Source organism: Bubalus bubalis, chromosome 5 (genome assembly GCF_019923935.1).
Source record: "Bubalus bubalis isolate 160015118507 breed Murrah chromosome 5, NDDB_SH_1, whole genome shotgun sequence".
Taxonomy (NCBI): Eukaryota; Metazoa; Chordata; class Mammalia; order Artiodactyla; family Bovidae; genus Bubalus; species Bubalus bubalis.
In genome coordinates, this window is record NC_059161.1 from 51,381,846 (window position 1) to 51,397,203 (window position 15,358).

The following is a 15,358-nucleotide window of genomic DNA, read 5'->3' on the forward strand; positions in this document are numbered from 1 at the left end:
GCTTCAAACTCCTCAGAGCCCCTTATTATTTTTAATAAAAGTCCAAACTATTAGCATAGCAAACAGGGAACTTCACTGCATGTCCCCAAAGTGCTGTTCCAGGCTCTTCTCCTCCACTATTTACCCTCTGCCACACTATGCTCCAGCCACACCCACTTCCCAGTCTTTCACCTACTCCTCGAGGGCCCAGAGCCCTTATATATGCTGGGCCTCTGCCTACAATACTCTTTCTTCTTTGCCCAGTGAGTTTCTGTGCTGTGCTTAGTTGTTCAGTTGTGTCTGACTCTTTGAGACCCCATGGACTATAGCCCACCAGGGTCCTCTGTCCATGGGATTCTCCAGGCAAGAGTACTGGACTGGGTTGCCATGCCCTTCTCCAGGGAATCTTCGCAACCCAGGGATTGAACCCAGGTCTCCCGCATTGCAGGAGGATTCTTTACTGTCTGAGCCACCAGGGAAGCCCAAGGATACTGAAATGGGTAGCCTATCCCTTCTCCAGGGGACCTTCCAGACCCAGGAATCGAACCCCGGTCTCCTGCATTGCAGGTGGTTTCTTTACCAGCTGAGCTACCAGGGAAGCCCACCGTACTTAGTCTTTATGACCCAGTTCAAACAGTGCCCTTTTCTAGAGCCTTCCCACCTCCTCCCCCAGCCCAAGGGCAGCCTGCCACTGTGCTCTCCAGGTACTTTGATTGGTGGGAATTTTGTTTTTGCTTTTGGCTGCATCATGCAACACATAGAATCTTACTTCCCTGACCATGGGATTGAACCTGAGCCTGCATTGGAAGAGCAGAGTCTTAACTGCCGGACACCCAGGGAAGTCCCTTAATGCTGTTATAACACATATGGCAAGGAGTCATCATTGTTTTCAAGCTCGACTCCCCTTCTAGTCTGTGAGTTCTCTGAAGAACTTCCTAGACTTCTAGTCTTCTTCATGTACCTCCTCCTGTCCTTCTCTTCCCCTGCCCTGCCCCCCAGCTCTGGCCTGGAAAACTTGAGAATGGTTTGATGAGTGAACGAATGGCTTTAATATGAATAATAATACCCAAGGCTGGAACAAGGTGCCCCTGAGTCAAACAAGAGCTAAACAGGCTGTGTTCATGGGTCTACAGGGGAAGCTCTAGACACCTACAGTGTTGATGGATGGTGGTTTGCAAGCACCAGAGATATGATCTCATGTTGCTAATACTGTTCCTTTATTGTGAGGGACAGGAGAAATGTGAGGCCTAAGAAACTTCCTCTTTTTGCTGGAGATAGTTGTCTATTTTGTATTAGAACCTTACACAGTGACCTTTTCTGAAACTCTGTCCTTAAAGACTCTGTGTGTAAACTTTACACTTCCTTCCTCTTCGTAAAATATTAGTGAAGGGGACAGGTTTGACTCAAAGGCCCTCTCTGGCCCTCTTGGGTTGGCCCGTTGAGACCACTCAACCCCAAGGTAGACTATATCATAACTTCAAAGAAAATGTCTTATAAATGTCATGTAACTTACATGTCCTCCATGCTCTTTCTCATCACTTCTTTTTGTCCTGGGGGTGTCCACAGATATCACACAAATCCAGTTATCTAGACAAGTTGTCATGTAGATGCTGAGGCTGCTCCTCATTCCTTCACTTTTAAACTTTACATTAAGAGCAGCCTCTTCAGTGACAAATAGGCCCAGTGATGGGAGGGGATGCCTGGAGAGGGGGTGTTTGTGGTGCAAAACCATAGAGCCAGTATCTTAAACTGATAACAAATGACTTGGTTGAAATTTGAGCAAAGTCTTGGCGCTACATTTCAACTTGAATGTTTAAGTTGGCTAAGTTCACAATTAGGTACGGAAAGCAGGAGCCTGTCTTTTCAATCCATCTCTTATCAGGTCACGGTTGGTTGCAGACAATGAAGAAAATGCATTTGTATATATAAACCACTGGCTCAGATCAAGGCAGATCCATGGCTTTTGCATGTCTGTGCCTGAATCAGATCTGCAACACAGCCAATGCAACTGTGCAGAAATCTGCTTTTCACGTGGGCGAAAAGTCTATTTGAAATGAGATAAGTGTTCCCCATGTAAATAGTCTACCTATGGATGCTTTGCTGCAGGAATAGATCCAACCAGCTTTGCTTTTCCCTGTCCAGCACCACCTCAAAACAGAAGGTCGAAAAATCCTTCTGTTTCTTGCCCATGCCTGGGGTGGATATACTGATCATGTAACAAACATTGATCAAGAAACTTTTCTCCATCAGGTCCTGCTGGTGTTGATGGAATGAAGCATTACAATTTCTTGCCTCAAAGAGGAGACAAAGGGAGCCGATTACAACGGGTGTGTACTGAGGGGTGTTTATTAAATGATTGATGAATGACTGGAAGAAATGAAGAGTAAGCTCTCATAACACAAGGAAGAACTGATACTGAGGTCTGGACCCAGGAAGACAAGGGGCCTGAGGGGAGGGTCAAGAGGAAATTTTTCTTCTTCGTCTCAACCTAGAATTACAACATGCACAATTTGCATTTTTCTCCTCCGGATTCTATCTCCTACTACTAGTGGCAGAGGGCAGCAAGACTGTGTGTGTGTGTGTGTGTTTTTAAATAGCTTTTGTTTTTTTAGGCTGAGGAATTAATCATGAATAAATATTTATGTGTAAGGTAAGGTATTAGGTGTCTGGAGGAAGGAGGGGTCATTCATAGAAATGCCACAGCTGTTCACAAATCTAAGGGCAGATAGAATGTGCCAGCCTCTTGCCGTGCTGCCAGCTGGTAAGCCAACTCCCTGCCTTTCTCTCCCTGGCTTTCATCAGGTGCTGTGGTTTCTCTTGTCTCTGTACCTGTTCTGCACGCCCCACTCACCCAGGAACCCTTCCCTCATTCCTGGTTTCCTGCCTACAGCTCTTGTACGTGCTACACCAGCCCCAAGTTTACCACATGATCCTTCTGCTCGTTCCTGTAATAAGGATTCCAAAGTCCTGTGAGAGCAATCCAACTGACTGGTTCACATTTTCATGCCAGGTCATTAGGCAGCCTGTGGATTAGCTGTCTTTGGGAGCTTTGTCCGTCTCAGTCTAATTAGCTGTGAGTCCAGTGTGGCCCTTTGATAACCCAGCATTTCTAAGCAGGATCAGGCAGCCAGATTCACTTAGAAGGGGGTGTGGGCTGGGAACAGGCATCTCTCATGTAGTTTCACGTGCCTGAATGTGAGCATAGGCAGCTAGATGTCATTTAGACCTCAGAATTTCTCAAAATAGAGCGAAGAGAAACTGCCCAAACCTCTCCACCTTTAGTGCTGTCGCCAGGAGTATGATCAGAGTAGTAGATCATAGGAAGGAAGGGTCTCTGGGTACTGAAGAATCTTATACTGGAAACAACTATTTATTATTGAGTACCTGCTATGTATAAGGCAGATTCTTAGATCCACTAAGTCTTGGATCTTTCTGGTGTGATGGGCTAAAGGACTGAGAGGTACTTTTTAAGAAGGCATATCTTTTGGAGTGTTTCTCTGTGCATTATCTAGTAGATCTTTATAAGAACACCATGGAGGAGGGTATTATAATGCTTTCTGTTTTATAGAGCTCAAAACTGAGGTTCAGAGAGTTTCAGTTACTTGCCTAAGGACACACAGCTATGGTAAATGAAGGCGCCTATAAGAACCTCAGATCTAACTAAGTTGTGTCTCCCTCCTACCCTCCCTGGCAGCGGCTGAAAGAAGTGCACAGCCTGTTCTGGATGCCTTGCTGGTCTCCCCCTAGACTCAGTGGCAGGGCTTATCTTCATCATCTTGTGTCTAGTAGCTGCTGCAGGCTTGATGCACAAGCTCCCACTCAGTGGTTCATACCTGAGGGAAGGAGTGAGTTATCTACTGCCTTACGCAGATCAGGGAAGGTGAAGGAAGCCAGTGAAGAAGGGGCCAGAGAGTCCGGAGCAGAGGTGAAAGGTAATAGGAAGCTGCTTTGTGGCCTTGCTCTGCGCTGCACAGGAGAGGAGCCTCAGCCATGCCTTGGGTTAATGGTGTTTTGGAAACTTTATAACTAAGATTTCAAGGAAGAAGTGTAGGAGGAGGGAAAAACTGATGGAGACCTCCATCATCACCCCCTCTATTGCCTGCTCGAAGCAGCCAAGTATGGCAGTGGGAAGCACTTCCTTCTGTCTGGGAAATAGGAACAGGCAGTTTTCCTGATGTGCTGATTCCTTGGCCCTTTTGCATAGTGATTTGATTGCTTAATTCCTCTATTTTTTTTTTTATTTAAAAACATATAAGATTGGCACAACATTGCAAGTCAACTATACTTCAATTAAAAAAAAAAACATTAAAAATAAATAAATAAAAACGTAAAGATCCATTCTGTGTAAGGCTAAAACCTAAGGCTAGGAAAATAAATAAATCAGGGTCTTTTCCTTGAAGGGACTTCCCTGGTGGCTCAGCTGGTAAAGAACCTGCCTGCAAAGTGGGAAACCTGGGTTCGATCCCTGAGTTGGGAAGATCCCCCAGAGAAGGGAACAGTTACCACTCCAGTATTCTGGTTGGAAGAATTCCATGGACTGTATAGTCCATAGGGTCGCAAAGAGTTGGACACAGCTGAGTGACATTCACTTCCTTGGAGAGCTCACTATCTGGTAGGGAACAAAGACGGGAAGACTGAAGATTTTTACAGTGTAGCCAATAACTTAACAAGAGGTATATATGAGGGGGATGGGGGCACAGAGTTATTCCATGAAGTTCCTGAGTGAATTACCGAATGAATGATTTCGTATTTTACCCAGAGATGATATTATGTGTCAGCCACTGTGCCTGGTACTCGGATGGAGGCCCATAACAGCCTTGTCAAAAGCTATATCTGTCCATAGCTATTTTTTTAAAAGTATTTATTAAGTTATAATTGATATACAGTCCACTAAAGTGCACATATGTAACATTTTATAATTTGATAAATTTCATTGATGTAAACATTTCCTTACAATCAAGACAGTGAAAGTATCCATTACCTTCAAAAATTACCTCATGACCCTTTGTCTTCCCTGTCTCCCATACCTCCCCACAGCTCCCCAATTTTAGGCAGCAACCAATCTGCTTTTTGGCATTACAGGTGAAGTTGTGTTTCGTAGAATTTTATGGAAAAAGAATTGTACAGTAAATATTCTTTTTAGTCTAGTTTCTTTCACTCAGCATGATTACGCTGAAACTCATCCATGTTGTATGTATATCAAGAGTTCATTTTTTTTGTTGATGAATAGTATTCAATTGTATAGACATATCACAATTTGTTTATTCATTCATATGTTGATGAGCATTTGAGTTGTTTGCTGTTTATGGCTAATTCAAATAACGCTGCTGTGAACACTAGTGTATGTGTATTGTATAGACATACGCTTTCATTTCTCTAGGGTAAATACCTAGGAGTGGACTGCTTGCGTCATACGATTTGTATGGTTAACTTTTTAAGAAACTGTCAAACTGTTTTCCAAAGTGGTTATATCATTTTACATTTCCAGTAGCAGTGTATGAGAGCTTGGTTCCCCAACAATTTTATCATGTAAGTTTTTATATTTGTAACCATTCTAATAGGTGTTTAATGATATTTAATTTGGTTTAGTTTGCACTTCCCTACTGATGAATGATGTTGAACATCTTTTCATATGCATATTTGTCACTCATACCTCTTTCAATGCCCATTTTTTATTAAGTTGTTCTCTTATTATTGAAGTTTAAGAGCGCTTTATCTCTTCTAGATACAAGTCCTTAATAAAATTTACACTTTGCATGCATTTTCTTCTAGTCTGTAACTTGTCTTTTTATGCTTTTCAGAAGAGCAGAAATTTTAACTTTTAATATAGTTCAATTAGTCAAAATTTTTGTGGATCACGCTTTCAGTATTGTGTCTAAGAAATAGATACAATACTTTGCTGCTTAACCAAAGGCCCCAAAGATTTTCTCTTATGTTTTCGTATAAAAGTTTTACGGTTTAGCTTCTACAATTAGATCTATGAGCCAGAATGAGTTAGTTTTTTATATATGGTGTAAGATATGGATTGAAATTCTTTTTTTTATATGGATATCCAATTGTTACAGGACTATTTGTCAAAAACATTCCTTTCTCCACTTTTCTGCACCCGCATCAAAAATCAAATGTCCGCATGTATATAATGAATCTATTCATCTAACTTTATGCTAATACCACACATTCTTGATTACAATAGCTTTATGATAAAGGTTTATCTTGGAATCAGATAGTGTCAGTCCTTTCACTGTGTTCTTTTTCAAAGCTGTCTTGGCTTTTCTAGATCTTTTGTAGTTTTGAGCGAATTTAGAATCAGCTTGTCAACTTCTATAAAAATGAAAACTTGCTTCGATATTGATTTTGATTGCATTGGCTCAACAGATAAATTTGGGGAGAATTGAAGTCTTAACAATAGTGAGTCCTCCAATTCATGAACATGGTATATGTTTCCATTTATTTAGATCTTCTTTAATTTGTCTTAGTAGTGTTTTGTAGTTTTTATTCTATGATTGTATACATCTTTTGTCATGTTTATCCCTATGTATTTCATAGTTTTTGATGCTATTAAAATGTTCTGTATGACTCAGGGAACTCAAACCAGGGCTCTGTAACCACCTAGAGGGGTGGGATAGGGAGGGTGGTGGGAGGGATGTTCAAGAAGGAGGGGGCATAGGTATACCTATGGCTGATTCATGTTGATGCCTGGCAGAAGCAAACACAATACTGTAAAGCAATTATCTTTTGATTAAAAGTAAATAAAAATTTTAAATGTCATTTTAAAGTTTTAATTTCTGACTATTCATAGCTAGTATGTAGAAACTCAATTGATTATGGTATACTGGTATCCAGCAATCTTGTTTTTATGGCTGAATTGTGTACCCCAAAATTTACATGTTGAAGTCTTAATTCCTAGTACCTCAGAATGACCATATTTTGAGATAGGGTCCTTAAAGAGATAATTTAGTTAAAATTAGGTGGGTCTTAATCCAATATGACTGATGTTTTTACAAGAGGAGGCAATTAGAACACAGACACACAGAGAGAAGACCATATGAAGGCATATGGGAAAATAGCCATCTAAAAGCCAGGGAGAGAGGCCTTACAAGAAACCAAGCCTACTAACACTTTGATCTCAGACTTCTTGCCTCTTGAATTACGAGAAAATAAATTTCTATTGTCTAAGCCACTCGATCTATGGCACTTTGTTACAACAGTCCTAGCAACAAATACACTAAAAAGTTAAAGTCACTTATTAGTAAAAAGTCACTTATTAGTTCTAGTAGCTTCTTTGTAGCCTCCATAGGATAGTCTGCATAGGCAATCATATTGTCAGTCAATACAGTTTTACTCCTTTCTTTCAAATCTGGATGCCTTTTATTTCTTTTTCTCATCTAATTGCACTGACCAGGACCTCCTCCTCATGATTCTGGGGCTGAAACTCCAGTACTTTGGCCACCTCATGCGAAGAGTTGACTCATTGGAAAAGACCCTGATGCTGGGAGGGATTGGGGGCAGGAGGAGAAGGGGACCACAGAGGATGAGATGGCTGGATGGCATCACCGACTCGATGGACATGAGTTTGAGTGAACTCCGGGAGTTGGTGATGGACAGGGAGGCCTGGCATGCTGCGATTCATGCGGTTGCAAAGAGTTGGACATGACTGAGCGACTGAACTGAACTGAGGACCTCCAGTACAATATTGAATAGATGTGGCAAATTGCTTACCACTTTGTGCTTTAATTTCTTCATATATAAAATGAGGATAATAATAGTATGTATCTCATAGGATTGTTATAAGGATTGAAATATATAAATATATATAATGTGCTTAAAACAGTGCCTGGATAATAATAAGTACTAAGTGCTATATAACTTTTTTTCTTTGTCCATGTAAAATCAAGGGAGGCTACTAGATTCTGCTTCAAGATGCAAGCCAACCATGCTGGCTTCCAGATATGTGTTTTGCTCCATCTTTCCCCTAATCTCTGTCATCCTTAGTAGCAGTTAGAATTTTAGACTGGTAGAACTATCGTTCTACTGCCAGCCCAAGGCAGGAATTTCTTCAGCATGCCACCCCTAACCAGTTGCTGGCTGCGTTTTAAGCAAGAACTCTTCAGGCTCACTGAACATTCAGGAAGCTCAGATTTCTCAATTCTAGGGAAGGTCAGTGATATCTGCTGTGTGAGGTGACAGTGAGACTTCCCAGAGGCTGGAAAGCTAAGGTTCTGTGTTCACTGGATGCACTGTTAGGTCCTCCAACTGTTTCCACCATAACACCTGACTGACATGGATGTTTGCATCTCCTATGGTAGAAATAAACTCCACGGAGTGGGTCTCCTGAGAACTGGCAGCTCCTGTTTCTTGCCACTAGGGAAGCGAATTAGGGACAAGGGTAGGGCTGACGTCTATGCTTTAGCAACTGCCCAAGTCCTGAGTCAACACCTGAATAAACTCTGGGATCTTTTTATTTAGCCCCATAGGGGATGTGGGCTCCCCTGGTGGCTCAGATGGTAAAGCGTCTGCCTGCAAAACAGGAGACCCGGATTCAATCCCTGGGTCGGGAAGATCCCCAGGAGAAGGAAATGGCAAACCACTCTAGTACTCTTGCCTGGAAAATTCCATGGACTGAGGAGCCTGGTAGGCCACAGTCCATGGAGTCGCAAAGAGTCAGACATGACTGAGCGACTTCACTTCTTACTTCTATAGGGGATGGGACCTGGCGAAGGAAAAGGCTACCCACTCCAGTATTCTGGCCTGGAGAATTCCATGGACTGTATAGTCCCTGGGGTCACAAAGACTTGGACAGGACTGAGCGACTTTCACTTCACTTCACTTCACATAGGGAATGAGAGAGGACTCAGGCTCAGTCTTCTCAACATGGCACGTTAAAAAACAAGTGGACTCGGACATCCCTGGTGGTCTAGGGGTTAAGAATCTGCCTGCCAATTCAGGTGACACAAGTTCATTCCCTGGTCTGGGAAGATTTTTACATGCCCCTGGGCAACTAAGCCCGTATGCCACAATTATTGAAGCTCACTCGCCCTGGAGACCACGCTCTGCAACAAGAGAAGTCACTGCAATAAGAAGCCCACAGACTGCAACTGGAGAAAGTCTGCTCGTAGCCACTAAGACCCAGCACAGCAATAAATAAATTAATCAATAAATTTAACCAAAAACAAGTAGGACTCAACATTATCTCATTCCTGGGAATTCTTAGCTAGAAGATCTCTTGGTTTCAGATTTAAGATCAGATTTTTCCTGATGGAGCAGCAGGCTGCTTTTGTCACTTAAACAGTATTGTTACATAAACAATCACGAGACAGGTTTGCCACAAGCAAAGTTAAAATTTCTGTCTAAATTATGACTAATAGGAATATCAGGACTGATTCAGGCTTTAGTATTTTACATTTCCTGAGCCTGGCAGCTGGGTTTTTCCTCTTTCCACGAAATGCTATAGTTTAGGATTTAGGGAATTATGCAAAACACACTTGCAGCACCAGAGCTTAAATGGGTAATATCCCTGTCGGGTAGTATTTGCTGATGGTGGGGGAAAATGCCTCTGGAAAGTGATCCAGTTGCAGGAGACTGAGCAATGGGTCCCAGGCCTTCTTAGTTCCAGGGCTATCCTTCTTAAAATAAGTTTGAGAATGAAGTGCAAAAAATATGCCAATGTCACATTTGCTGAGTGCATTTAATAACAGAAAAATGTGCAATGCAAAGGCGTGTTTATACAACTAGCAATTGCACTGCAAAACCATTAACAGCTCACAGCCCAACCAGTCTTCCAAAATACAACTGTGATGCATTTAAAATCTGCAACTCTGCAAGGAGGTGCCCACAAAGTACCTTCTTCGAATTTGCATATTTGTGTACAAGAACATAAACCGTTTACGTGAGGCTTTAGCCCGTTTAAAATGCTTAAAAAGATCCCCATGATTTGCTCTGCTTAAAATGCACACTCAAACTTTATTAAAAACATTTTTCAAAAAAAAAGTTTCATAAAGCTAGCCATCAGCGAGGCTCGATATAGGGGGTGGAAAATGGATCGTATATCTTTAACCCGCAGAAGTTAAAAGGTTTTTTTTTTTGTTGTTAGCTAACAATGGAAACTTTTTTTTTTAAGTGTTTCCCTCCCTCGGTCTTGCCAAGCAATAGAAAAAAAAAAAAAAGAAGAAAAGAAAAACTTGTTCCGCTGAGTTCAACCCCAGACAGGCTCACAACTTCCTTCCTGCTTTCCTCCCCCAAGCCCCCGCCTTTCTCCCTCCTCCCTCCTCCACCCCTAATCCCCCACCCCCCGCCCCAACTTTTTTTTTAATCGCACATTGAACAAACACTGAAGTAGCCGGGAGCAGACACTGACAGGGTAGTATCTCCACGGCCCAGAAGGGCGTGCAGGGCCGGCCGGCGTCGCCACTGCCCGGATCTCCCGCCCCTGCCAACCGGTTTCTCTTCTTTCCCACTCCCCCTTTTTTTGTCTTCCAAACGAAGTGAGGAAATCGTTTCTGAGCTTTAAAAAAAAAACTTTTAAAGTCATCTTTCACCTACGAGGTCTGCGTCCCTGGGTCATGTAGTCTGCACAGGACCCGGGAATCTGAGAAACTGCAGGTAAGCTTGGCGACTTTTTAATGGCTTTCGCCTCCGAACCCTCTTTCCCCTCACTGCCTGCTCTGGAGCGAATCTGAGGAATCTGGGATCCGAAAAAGCGCGGAGAGGTGGGCCGGGGAGACTGGCAAGGGGAGGGCGGCGTGCAGACGAAGGACAGGCGAGTTTTCGCCGTCTCTTCTGCTCTTCCGGACCTCTGGCTCTCCGCCGCCTACCCCGGCGCGCTGCAGGCATCCGCGGGCTCGGGCCGCCGGGCGGCCGGCTTGGCGCCGGGAGAGGGTGCCCTGGATGCGGAGAAGCCCTGCACTCGGCCGCGCGGCCTCGGCGCTTAGAGCGGGACCCCGGGAGGTTTGCAGAGCCAGGGCTCCAGCCCTGCTGCAGCAACGCACACGCATCGGTGTGGACGCGAGTCCCGAAGCCCGCAGAGGCAGCCGCGTCCTCGGACACGGGGTGTGTGGAGCGCGGACTCATTGTCCCCACGCGTGCGCGCGCGCGCGTACACACACACACACACACACACACACACACACACACACACACACGCCCCTCCACTGGGGCGACGGCGGGGTGGGGGTGGGGGGCGGCAAGTATTGGTTCCGGTACAGGGGACGCGCAGCGCCTCGACACCGGGCGCGCGCAGACGCGCCCACACTCACAAAACACACTTGTTTGGGGACTGGCGACAAAGCCAGTGCTTAAAATGCCTCGGCTGCCGCCCTGCCGCGCGCCCAGGCCGTCGTAGGCCGAGGGACACAGCATCAAGGCCAGGGTCAGGAAGGTAAACGGCAGGCAAGCAGGGGTCGCCCCAGACCCGGGCGCAGGCAGCGGCCGGGAAAAGCAGGTTCACATCAGCTTTCCTCCGAGTCGGTCCCTGATGGCCAAGAGAAGGTGGAGCGAGGACATCCTGAAGCCCAAGATGGGGAGGGGGGGAGGGAGGAGGCGAAAAGCTGTCCCGTTATACACGGTATAGCCAGTGTTTGCAAAGCCGAGGAGACCCCGAGACGGTGGAGAGGGTGTCCTCACTCTCAGAAAGCTCAGAATCTGCCGCGCCCCGCACATAGGATTCAAGTAGTTGTATATCGTTCCCCGCCTGTCCCGCGTGTCTCTGGAAACAACTCTTAGCCTTTGAAATTGGAAGGGACCTTCAAGCGTATCACACACAGCGCATCACATCACCACCGCGCCGGCGGCCGAGGGGGGCCCCCCCAGGTTTATGTCCTCGCCGTGCCGCACTGCCCCTGTATATAAGACGTCCAGTGGCACCAGATCCCCGACAGATTGGGGTTCCGTGGGCCGGGGCCCGTCTTAATCCCCTAGCCGTCCCCCACACCCTCCCTCTGGGGTCCTGACTTGTTTCCTTGTGTCTTCACAGCGGCGCTGTTGTTTATGGACCTCTGGGCGGGGGCTGAGCCCGCTGTCTTGCCCCCCGCCCGCCGCCCAGGCCATGCCGCCCCATCTGCGCGCGGAGCCGCTGCTGCCGGGCCTCCGCGGCTGAGCCGAGAGCCGAGAGCCGCGGGAGCAGGAGACGCCGGCGGCAGAGCGGGAACTGGAGCGGCGGCGGCGGGCAGCGCGCAGGACCCAGTACTATGGCCATGTACTGCTATGCCCTCAACAGCCTGGTGATCATGAATAGCGCCAACCAGGTGAAGAGCGGCGGCGGCCCTCGGTCCAGCAGCAACGAGACGCCCCAGCCGCCAGGGAGGGCCGTGTTGAGCCCCGGCAGCGTTTTCAGCCCCGGGAGTGGCTCCTCTTTCCTCTTCCCCCCAGCTGAGTCGTTGTCACCGGAGGACCCCGGGAGCCCCCCGGGCTGGCGGAGTGGCCGGCGCAGGCTGAATAGCAGCAGCTGCAGCGGCAGCAGCGTGGGTAGCCCGAGCTGGGCCGGTCGTCTAAGAGGGGAAGAGCAGCAGATGGTGACCGCCGGTACCCTCTCCCCTCCTGGGCCGGAGGAGGCCAAGAGGAAGCTTCGAATCCTGCAGCGTGAGCTGCAGAACGTGCAGGTGAACCAGAAAGTGGGCATGTTCGAGGCGCACATCCAGGCACAAAGCTCCGCCACGCAGCCGCCCCGCAGCCCGCGTCTGGGCAGGGCTCGTTCGCCCTCCCCGTGCCCCTTGCGCAGCGTCAGTCAGCCCCCAGGAAGGGTCCTGGTTCAGAGCGAGGAGCGGAGGACCAAGTCCTGGGGGGAACAATGTCCGGAGACTTCCGAGGTCGAATCCGGGAGAAGAGGAGGCTCGCCCAGCGTCTGCCTCTCCAAGGACAAGGAGGGAGTAGTGGCACCTTTTCTCCTCCCTGCGGCCCCGTCAGGATCAGGGGCTCAGGGTCCCAGCGCTTCGGAGAGAATGGAGAAGGCGCTCCCTGCCAGACCCCACTGTGGCTCACCCACCGCTATGGAAGTTGACAAGAGGGGGTCTCCTCCGTTGGGAACTCAGAACTCCCAGGCTCCCTCGTTGGGACTGGTCAGAGTGAACTTAACCGTGGACACAGCAGTGGCAGCCCGAGCCACATCCACCGTTCCACACCATCCACACGACCCTGCCCTCATTGAGCCGTCTGAGAAGGCTCGTGAACTTGGGGGTGCACACCCCCTGGAGGCCCTGGCCAAGAGTCAGGGGCAGTTTCTTGGCAGTGAGACAAGCCTGGCCCCAGAGAGAGGCGGACCCCGCAGCGGAGAGCCCCCTGGGAAGGTGGGGAGAGGAACTCTGTCCGATGGCATGCCGGGCTCCCGGGCGCCTGGGGCCGACGGAAGGCCAGAGGAGAGGACTGGGAACGCGCAGAGTCCGGTGGAGCTCCCTGAGGCTCCGACCTGGTTCAGGCAGGGTTCCAGAGGCTCTGCCGGGACACAAAGTGGGGCCCTAGTGCTCAGGGAGGCACCGCCGGCCTCTAACAAAGTGGATGAAGGGTCCGCGACGCTGGGCTTGCTTGGGGGCAGCAGCTCAGAGCAACCAGGAACCCCGGAGGTGGAGGCGGGAGTTCCCTCTGGTGGAATGCTGGAGACTTTGCCCTGCTGGGAAGCTGCAAAAGAACTGAAAGAACCCCAGTACTTTCCTGGGGACAGGGTGGGCGTGCCGCCTGGGACCTCCAGGGTTTGGCTGAGCCCCATGGAAGAAGCCTGTCTGGCCTGGACGTGTGGCACAGCGGTGCAATCCCAGGGGACTTGGGGAGGCCAGCCACAGGGCAGAGACGCCCACCTCAGCCCAGAGCGGCTCTCCCCAGCACAGAAGGACAAGCCTCCCCTGGGAGAGGCCTGCGGCCGAAACAGCATCCCTGCCGTCATCATCACAGACATGGGTACAGATGCGGATGCCCAGGAGGACAGGGCCTTGGAGGAGGCGCAGGGAAGCCCTCGGGGCAGCCTGCCGCTGAGGAAACTCTCCTCTTCCTCTGCCTCCTCCACTGGCTTCTCCTCCTCCTATGAGGACTCGGAGGAGGACATCTCCAGTGACCCTGAGCGCTGCCTGGACCCCAACTCTGCCTTCCTGCATACCCTGGACCAGCAGAAGCCCAGAGTGGTATGTCTTGCCTTGAGATTTTTCTAGAACTTGTGCTGCTTTCATGCCCATGTGTCCCTTTTTCTTACTTTCTACTGAGTCGGGAAGACCCTGACCAGGGCCCTGGGGCAGTCACAACGTGTAATTCTCTCCAGGTGTTCCTGGGGAGGCACCTAGGCCCTGGCCCTGCGCTTTGTAGCTTGGACAGCAAATTGGAGTCACTTCTGTTACTGTTTCCATGTACATCTTAAAAGACATTTTTAAAGGTACCTTGGGTAGGTCACCACTCACTTCTTGGGAAGATCATATTCACGAGTGTTACCAAAGGCTTCCTGATTAATCTCCAGAGATAGAGAACAGAGGTGTAGCTTTTGTCTGATCAGGTGAAACCCTTTAATTCTGTGATTCATTTAGGCAGAGGGGAAACTGACAAGGATGTCAGCAAATTAACTCAGCCTGTACTAATAGGCCAGGAAAATGAGTGATGTGATTCTGTGACAGGTCCCTGAAACCTGTAGATAATGGCTGTGTCTGTTGGGTGAAGAACCACCTCACCTCAGTAAATTGTCAGGATGTTGCAATATTTGTGGGGCCAACAGATGTAAGAAACAGTTTGCTGTATGATTTAAAATGAAAAGCATGGTTTGAGGTAAGGAGACGGTTTCTTTAATGACAGAATATTACAATAGGTTGAATTGCCTGAGATAAACACCTGGGTGATACCCTTAGGGTATATACCTCTTCATGGACATACTTATTGTCTGGTACAGGTACATTTCAAGTACATTTCCAAGTGCATCTGTTGTGATTCGGCACACTTGACATGTTGTTCTGGCTATGGCAGCAGACAGGGGTTTATTTCTGTACACGGTTTATCTCAGTGCTAGGCTGTTTTAGCTCTTAGGAGGATCAGAGCATCGGACGGAAGACATAAGAGTTGAAGCTATCGCTTCTGAAAAGGTCTGGACTTTCTCTAAGCTTTTCCAGAGTCTGGGGAATTTCCTAGTTTGGTGTATGAGGGGGTTCTTGTGCTACCTTGGGGGAAAGTCTGCATTTTTATTGTAGTAGGTAGTCTTCCGACTTAATCTTGAATATCACGTACTATTCACTCAATGTGTTAAGCCACAGCAGCTGAGAACTTTATAGTTCTACACTACATTCTTCTCTAAGGTATTTTGAACTCCAAAGCATATTTCTATCACACTCCCACTTCAGAAATCACAGTCTGAATCTCAGAAGACCAAGCGTTTCTTTTCATGAGACTCTGCTTTCTGCTGATGGTGGGGAGGCAAATGTAT

At 47.7% G+C, this 15,358-nt stretch overlaps 1 protein-coding gene across 3 annotated transcripts in view; it reads left to right on the forward strand.

The window, feature by feature from the left end:
- The first annotated feature begins 10,278 nt into the window (after positions 1-10,278).
- The window catches only part of ITPKB (inositol-trisphosphate 3-kinase B), a 105,062-nt gene continuing 99,982 nt past the window's right edge, over positions 10,279-15,358 (forward strand). For 2 of the 3 annotated variants that reach the window (XM_044943096.2, XR_006551194.2), the window contains exons 1-2: positions 10,279-10,578; positions 11,948-14,081. In XM_044943096.2, coding sequence (XP_044799031.1) covers positions 12,162-14,081 — 1,920 coding nt within the window. In that variant the 5' untranslated portion in view covers positions 10,279-10,578; positions 11,948-12,161. The remainder of the gene's footprint in view (positions 10,579-11,947; positions 14,082-15,358) is intronic. The other variant, XM_006046084.4, reaches the window with a different exon arrangement.